The following is an 8861-nucleotide window of genomic DNA, read 5'->3' on the forward strand; positions in this document are numbered from 1 at the left end:
CTGTGGTGAACCTAAATATCTGACCAATGGGATCGTCGAGTACAAGTCCAGTCCAGGGAAAAACACCTACCAGTCAGTTGTCACATACCGCTGCAATGAGCCCTACTATCATATGATCACCAGTAATGGGACAGGTGGGTTCTGGCCTGACAAGAACTATCCTTCATTGGCCCTATCTTACCTAGTCCTGCTCCAATACTCTGCACCGAAGTCTTCTGACATTCCAAGAGGGTTCTCTCAGCAACCCGCATCGCAGCATCGGGTTCTTCCCCATCACCTTGGTCCTTTCCAGAAGATTCCGCAAGAGCATCAAGGAAGGTCTACTCACTACCATGTAGGCCACAGCCTCTGAATGTCTCTTGCCTCGGAAAACCCTACGAGGTTGCCATAAGTTGGTGGCGACTTGATGGCACTTTCCACCATCGCCTCTTGCTGAGTTTATTTCTAGGCCAGCTTTCCCATTCACAAACAGCCCAAGGCAGCTATAAGTAAATGTAGCATAGTGATTAGTGTCAGAATAGGATCCAAGGACACCGGGGTTCAAATCTCCACTCTGCTATGAAGCTCACTGGGTGACTTTGGGCCAGACTCTTTCAGCCCAACCTACCTCATAGAGATGTTGTGAGGTAAAATGGAAGGCAGAACCATGTGTATTGCACTGAATTCTTCAGAGGAAGGTTGAACACAACCCATGAGGTAGGATTTTGGTCAACTGCCAAGAAACCCTATATTTGGCTCTCCTCTAGGCACATCTCTGTCCTCCTGGATTCCCATAGGTGAGCTCAGAGAGCAGGCAAGCGCATAGGGGAGACGAGCTCCTAGGTCACACAATCTGTTGAGGACTTTCAGGCATGCCCGCAGTGAGATATTTGTACATTTAACCCCAGCAAGCAAAAATACCTGGTGGGGTGCCTGCAATTCCCCTGACCTGACCCTTGCATGGGAAAATAGATTCACTACAGGGCCAAATGCACAGGATTCCCCCCAGGCCACATCATACTGGCATTATAAGAAGACATTTTAGGAACTTCTGGGGGTTTTTTTAACCCTGAACTGGGGCCCAGAAACTGAATGGCTGAGTTCAGACTGGCAGTTTGAAGCGGGAGGGAGTCGTTGCAAAAAAAGAGCTGGAACAAACTGTTCCGGGTTTTCCCGGTCACACTGCGCGGACTGATGCAGGAGCATACCGGGAGGAGGCGTGAAGGAGCGGTCGCACTGTTGGCCCGGAGGCGTGGCTGTAAACGGCGTTTCCCTCGCGGCACAGCGGCAAATAGGGCAGGATCCAGCCACTCTGGGCCATAGGCACATCCAGCGACATCACTACCCCCTCTTCAAGGCAATCACCTGCACCTTCCTGGTGCCAGAGTGAGGCTAGGAGGTCAGCCAGCGTAAACAGCCGGCGCACATTATTAACGCGGGCTGTTCCCGGCTTTTAGCGGTTAGCGTTCACACTTCAGGGAAGCGGAATGAAGCAAGATAAATGAGCTCTCCAGGGTTTGCTACCACTTTCACCAGGTATCTTTTAAACCCGGGAGGCAAGCGCTACAAGATGGGTTGAGTATGGGTGGGGAACGCCGGACAGATGTGCCTGTGTGAATGGCCCCTTTAATCCACTTGTGAAACGTTCCTCACACGGGACTATGTCAGGGCAAACTGCCAGTTTGAACTCAGCCAATGTCCATGCAGATGTGCTCTTATAGGATTACCCCGCCAAGCCTCTGGACCTTTCCCCTTTGTCCCCACTATTTTTGTTTCTTCCTTCAGGTGAATATACTTGCTGTGCTGAGGGCTCCTGGAAGAATACCAACGATCTCGAGGGCATCCCAGTGTGTCTGCCAGGTGAGCGATGCTCAGGGGTCACTCCAGCATTTGCAATCCTACCCTTCCCATGCTGGCCTCTAAATCAGCAATAACCTCTGTAGTAAAAGAAGCAATCAAGGCCACTTCCACACTGTCATTGTTTGTCACTCGTTTGTCCCTACTGCTTCAGGGTTCCCCCCCCCCCAGTGTGTTTTGCTCTCTCTAGTAGTCCCAGGGGGAGCAGAACACATGTGGAAAAGGGGGGAAGGAAAGGAAGAAGCAAGAACAGGAGAGTGGCAAAGGAGAGACATGAGATCGCTGCAGCCTTCCCCCCCATTGCAAAGTTCGGTCGTTGTGCCGAATAATCGGCTGCAGGTTTGCAGATCTCTGTTTCTGTCCTTGTGTCTTTAAGTCCCCGTTTTGGTCTTGTCATTTCATCATGCCCTTCTCGGGTTCTTGTTGTCATTGAATGGTGGACCACATGCTTTGAATACCCACGATTCTGAGTTTTATCCAGTCCCTGGTCCACTGGTTATAAAAGCCAGTTGAAGGGCTGCAAAAGATCTGTTTAAGAAGGGCTGTTTGAGACCTTTAAGGAGATGCGGGTTGCAAAGTTCGCTCATTGTGCCGAATAATCGGCTGCAGGTTCGCAGATCTCTGTTTCTGTCCTTGTGTCTTCAAGTCCCCGTTTTGGTCTTGTCATTTCATGATGCCCTTCTCGTGTTCTCGTTGTCATTGAATGGTGGACCACATGCTTTGAATACCCGAGAGTCTGAGTTTTATCGAGTCCCTGGTCCACTGGTTATAAAAGCCAGCTGAAGGGCTGCAAAATATCTGTTTAAGAAGGGCTGTTTGAGACCTTTAAGGAGATGCGGGTTCAGTGCCGTAGCACAGCGGCTCTCAAACTTTTAAAAGTCGGGCCCACTTCTAATTTACCCGACGTTTTGAGAGCCGCTTGCAAAACGAAGTCCCATCCTACGTTCCACTTCCCCGACATGAAATGCAAGTGTCCCACATCAGTTAATGCTAAACAAGTTGATTTTTTTTCTTTCGTATTTCAAAATCTATAGCATTACTGAGCCACAGGCTGCATTGGCACATTATGCACAGGGAACCCCGGATTTGCTATCAAGCCTCCCAGAGTTTCCTCTCCTGGCACACCTTGTTTCTCCTCCTTCCTCCTGGGCTCGCAAGAGAGCTGTGACCCTCTTGTCCTTCTCAACCAACAGCTTTAGGGGTCGATCAGGATCAGGACAGGCTGCAGATGGCCTGAAACAGTGTACAGTGGTGACATCTGTAGCCCAGAAGAAGAACTGAAGGGCACTGTAGGCACTGTAGGATTCACCAAGGTGTCAGATAACCAGTCAGGAGGCAAAGGTGGGCGGTAACTGGTGGGAAGAAAGTGGAAAACCAGCTGCAGAGTAGTCTAGGGTCATCTCGAAGCAATGGATTGCCAGAGGGCAGCAGACCTTGGAGGTGCTGTAGAGCAGGTGCTATAGAACAGAGTGATCCTGGCTGTCCTCAATGAACTGACTCCCAGGTGCACTAGGATTGCATAGCCCAGTCTGAAACTACCTTCCTTTGAACAGCAGCTTTGGTGGGTGCCCAGCATCTGACCTGCAGTCCATAAGAGTGGACAATGCTAAGTTAAGCAGGCTCTCAAGGAATTGAAGGGAAAAAAATTAATTGCAAGGGTTGGGCCTGATACAATCTACTCAGGGCCAAAATACACATTACATGTTAGACAAGTTGGGTCATTGGCACCTGACCTGACTCTCAGGCACACATTCACATGGGGTCTGACATGTAAACACGTCTCCATCACTCTGCACAGCTCCAATAGCTGTAAGGGGGAAGGAGGGGCTTCAGGCATCCCTCCTGTGCCATTTTTGCCAACGGAAACAGCCGCAAGGGGACCTATTTACCTCTTCGGATTCTGTGTGTCCATAACTTATTTTTGTCTTATTTATTTATTTAATTTATAGCCCGCTGTCCCTGAAGCCAGCTCAGAGCGGGTAACATCAAACCATCAAATACAATTTTAAAAGCTTCTAAAACAGCATGCGATTACAATACATACAATAAATGCCGTGAAATACAATATAGATACAACAATTCTATACAATTCCAGAGGGCATATGGAGGGACAATGTTGAGACAAATGTGAAGGGGAATGGGAGGGGCACACGAGGAAGGGAAAAGAAAGAAGAGGGAGAGGCCAAACTTGTTACTAGCTAGGGCCCCCATACCCTCAACCATAGGCCCAGTGGAACAGGCCTTTCAGAACTGTACTAAATCCCACAGGGCCATAGGCGTAATCTTTGTGGGGGTGGCGGGGCGTCAGCCCCCGCCGAAATTTTCAGGAAGGTACTAAGCCTCCCCCGGGGCCACCCTTGCTCCTAGCACAGCAATGCCTCTGGCCCAGCCCCAGCCACCACCACCCCGGGAAATTGGAAAGTCTACACCCTAGCACAGGGCCCTGATCTCTTCTGGAAGAGTGTTCCACCAGGCCAGGGCTGAAAAAGCCCTGGCCCTGGTGGGGGACAGAAGGACACTCTTTGGGCATGTGGAGCCCAAAGAAAAGGCAAACAGTCCCTAAAGCTAGATCCAGGTAGTCAGCCGTGTTGGTCCGAAGCAGTAGAACAAATTCAGAGTCCAGTGGCACCTTTAAGACCAACAAAGGTTTATTCAAGGTATGAGCTTTTGTGTGCATGCACACTTTTTCAGATACCTCCCATTCCATTGTATTTTAAAATGTGTGCCTGCACACGAAAGCTCATACCTTGAATAGTCCCTGAAGCTGTTTCTAATGGGGAAAACAGGACAGGAAGGAAGGATGAAGCCCCTACTTTCCCCTGGCAGCATTTGAAGCCACAGGAAACAATGGGGAAGTCTTTAAAGGTTGGTCTGTGTGTGAAAATGTGACTGAGGCTCAGGTTGGGCACTTGGAACCTGACTCACGTCACACATAATGTGTATTTTGGCCCTCAAATGTATTCTGTTGAGCAATCGTGGAAAGCAGAAGAGAAAAAACAAAATGATTGTTGTCTGGGAAGTGGGAATTGCGACCTTTCCAAGTACTGTCCCCCTTTCTGAGTATCATCCCCTTTTGCAGTGTGTGGAAAGCCGGATAATCCAATTGAGAAAGTGCAGCGGATTATTGGTGGTAGCACAGCACAGCCGGGCAGCTTCCCATGGCAGGCAAAAACTGTCATGTCTGGGCTCGGGCGTGCCGGAGGGGCGTTGCTGGGTGACCGCTGGATCCTGACAGCCGCCCACACCTTGTACCCCAAGGGGCGAGCCGAATACGGGCCCAGGCAGAGTCTCGAAGAGATGGCTGAGAAAGTGGAAGTCTTCCTGGGCGCCATCAATGTGACCGAGCTCCACAAGTTGGGCAACAAGCCCATCCTCAGGCTCTTTGTGCACCCAGACTACAACCCGGATAATGAGCAGAACTTTGATGGAGACATCGCACTCATCGAGCTACGGGACCCTGTGACCCTCGGCCGCGACGTCCTGCCCATTTGTCTCCCGGATCCACAAAACACTTCTTTCTACGGCCGAGGGCGCGTGGGGTACGCCAGTGGCTTTGGCGTGGAGAAGCACCACCTCGCTGATCGACTGAAGTATGCGATGATCCCGGTGGCTGACCGGGCGTCCTGTCAGGAATGGCTAAGAGGGAGGAAGATCCAGGGGAAGGATCCAGTGTTCTCAGGCAATATGTTTTGTGCAGGCTCCCCTAGGGAAGGGACGGATACCTGCCAAGGTGACAGTGGTGGGGCCTACACTGTGCTTGACCCGGAGACTGGGCGCTGGGTGGCCACCGGCATCGTCTCCTGGGGCCTTGATTGTGGCAAAGGGTATGGCTTTTACACCAAAGTTGTCAACTATCTGGACTGGATCAAGGGCATCGTGGAGCAGAATTGGGTCTGAAGGCCTCCATGGCAGGGCCGTTTAGCCTTCCAAGAGGCAACAGGGAACACAACCCCTCGAAGCAGGGCTATCCAAACAATTCCAGACTTAAATAAATAATACATTTCAATAAAATTGCATATTACCACAACCTCAGTGCAGGTGCCTTTTTGACACACTGGACTGAATGTAAAATTATTTGTTACACACGGTTATGTAGATCTACTAACTGAAAGCTATCATTCCTTTTGTGAAAACAAGTGACTTTAATGTTTTTCTTTGTCAATTCCCTATTAAAGTAAAGGTAAAAGTTCCCTTGCTCGAAAGCCAGTCGAGTCTGACTCTAGGGTTGCGGTGCTCATCTCCGTTTCCAAGCCGAAGAGCCAGCGCTGTCCGAAGACGTTTCCGTGGTCATGTGGCCGGCATGACTAAACACCAAGGCGCACGGAACGCTGTTTCCTTCCCACCGAAGCGGTACCTATTTTTCTACTTGCAATTTCTTGCTTTCGAACTGCTAGGTTGGCAGGAGATATACTAACTGAAAGCGATCGTTCCTTTTGTGAAAACAAGTGACTTTAATGTTTTTCTTTGTCAATTCCCTATTAAAGTAAAGGTAAAGGTTCCCTTGCTCGAAAGCCAGTCGAATCCGACTCTAGGGTTGCGGTGCTCATCTCTGTTTCAAAGCCGAAGAGCCAGCGCTGTCCGAAGACATTTCCGTGGTCATGTGGCCGGCATGACTAAACACCAAGGCGCACGGAACGCTGTTTCCTTCCCACCAAAGTGGTACCTATTTTTCTACTTGCAATTTCTTGCTTTCGAACTGCTAGGTTGGCAGGAGATATACTAACTGAAAGCGATCGTTCCTTTTGTGAAAACAAGTGACTTTAATGTTTTTCTTTGTCAGTTCCCTATTATAGTAACACAGTAACACACCAGAACCAAAGTAGCCCATAACTCTCTACTGCACTGGTTAAAATTGCACATATTGCTTCATTGACTAGAGGTTTAATTGACTGATCCACCAGTTATACCAGCTAAAGTTTCAGCTCCCCTTTGAACTCACAGCTCTTATTATATTTCGCTAGACTGTTTGCTTTAGCAGTGTCATAAGAATTTCTCTCCCTGTGTTCAGGAAGGATTTTATTCTCTGGTGGTTAAAAACCCAATTGAATATATTACCAGGATGTTAAAATAAGCCAGGCAGAGATAGTTTACCTCAGGGCCAGTAACAATGTTTTCAGAAGCCACTCTGTTTTCCAAACAGTCATATGGGGGGTTGACACAGAATTCAAGGCACACACAGAGCCAACATGGGGTAGTGGTTAAGAGCAGCAGACTCTGATCTGAAGAGCTGAGTTTGATTCCCCCCTCCTCCACCACATGAAGCCCGCTGGGTGACCTTGGGCCAGTTGAAGTTCTCTCAGAACTCTCCTTTCAGCCTCACCTACCTCACAAGGGGTCTGTTGTGGGGAGAGGAAGGGAAGGTGATTGTAAATTGCTTTGGGACTCCTTAAGGTAGAGGAGAGCAGGGTATAAAAACCAACTCTTCTTCACACAGACACGTACTTCTGCCCATTGTCAGGCTGCAAAATAAAGTCACCATCCCCTACTGGCAAAGGTGTCGTACTTGGATTCCCAGCTGACCTGAAAAATGGCTGACCTGCTCTTCTCGTTTTCGTGGCAGCTTGTTCCACAAAAATCAGCCAGTGAAGCTTTTCATAGCGACAAGACTTTATGGCCCCGGTCACACGGGAGGATTTGCCCCGCAAGAGGGACAAATCGGGGGCGTATCAAGCGGGCACGATCACACCGCAACATCTGGGAAGCGTCACGCACCCGTCCCTGATCCGCCCCTTTGGCCTGTAAACGTGCATTAAAAAGGTACTACCCAAAGAGCACTACCTTCCAGATGCTGTGCGGCAACTCCAGGCGTCTGGTCGGGGAGGCGCTGGTAGCCCGCCGCAGCCAGCACCATTCCCCGTCCCACGCATGCGCACAAACGTGCAACGTCCGTTTTGCCGTGCTACATTAGATCACCTGCTAACAGCCGGAGCCACGGGGGCGTGTCAGATCGCGCTCCCGCGGTTCTTTTTGCTCCGGCTCTACTTTGCCTCCCTTCACTGGCGCAGTCTTCCGCTCGTGTGACCAGGACCTAGGTCTTTACATGAAACTGTTGTTACTCTTATTTCAGGGGAAGGGAGTATAAATGCTATGTAGCCCTAAACTGCTGCAAAATAGAAACTTTATTAACAATACTTCCAAATATCTTACAGACCAAGCAAGAATGATAACAATAATTTTTCATTCAACATTCCAACATAAACATATAACAAAGAATCATGGATGATACCCGGCTCTTCTCTTTGAACTGTCCGCAAAAAGAGCCATGTAGTATGAATCGATGCATAAACAGTTGCAGGGACGATGGAAACGTCTCACAAGTAACATGGCTCTGGGCTCTACATGCAGCTGTGGAATCAATTATACACATCTGTCATCATATTATCAGGCAAGGATTCCAGATGTGACCTTGTTTCGAGATCTTCATCAGTCGTGTCTGTTGTATCAGTCAGTATACCATTTCACAAAAAGAACAATTTCACATAATATCATGGACCCCTGAAGGGTGTATGACAATCCACATCAATGGGCTCCCAACTAAATAATATTCACAAAGGTAATAACTCAAACGTAAATGCTACACTTTTTGCCTGCACTTCTTCAGTGGGATCCATATGAATATAAATAACAATAAGTATATTGTTCTTGGTGCCAGGGGGGCAACAGTGGGAGGGCTTCTAGTGTCCTGGCCCCACTGCTGGACCTCCTGATGGCACCTGGTATTTTTTGGCCAATGGGTGACAGAGTGTTGGACTGGATGGGCCATTGGCCTGATCCAACATTGGCTTCTTTTATGTTCTTATGTCCTTATAAATTATTAAAAGACATGGTGAAAGCATGCTCTGAGCATGTGAAAAGTGCATTACAGTACTATACCCTTGAGATTACTATGGTTATGGACCAACATGGCCAGATAAGCCAAAGAAGGGAGCCATCTTCCCAGCTCAATTAAGATGCTGGAAGCATTTTTTTTTTAACCACTGAGTAACCTGGAGACCCTCTGAACTTAAAACAAGCTGCAGTTAATC

General features: G+C 48.8%; 1 protein-coding gene across 1 annotated transcript in view; it reads left to right on the forward strand.

Moving 5' to 3' along the window:
• Positions 1-5857, forward strand: part of C1R (complement component 1, r subcomponent) — a 31698-nt gene extending 25841 nt beyond the window's left edge. The window contains exons 10-12 of the mRNA XM_015413046.1: positions 1-134; positions 1765-1839; positions 4916-5857. Of these exons, the coding sequence (XP_015268532.1) occupies positions 1-134; positions 1765-1839; positions 4916-5733 (1027 nt within the window). The 3' untranslated portion in view covers positions 5734-5857. The remainder of the gene's footprint in view (positions 135-1764; positions 1840-4915) is intronic.
• The last annotated feature ends 3004 nt before the right edge of the window (positions 5858-8861 follow it).

This window comes from Gekko japonicus, unplaced genomic scaffold (genome assembly GCF_001447785.1).
Source record: "Gekko japonicus isolate JY-2015 unplaced genomic scaffold, Gekko_japonicus_V1.1 scaffold2557, whole genome shotgun sequence".
Classification (NCBI taxonomy): Eukaryota; Metazoa; Chordata; class Lepidosauria; order Squamata; family Gekkonidae; genus Gekko; species Gekko japonicus.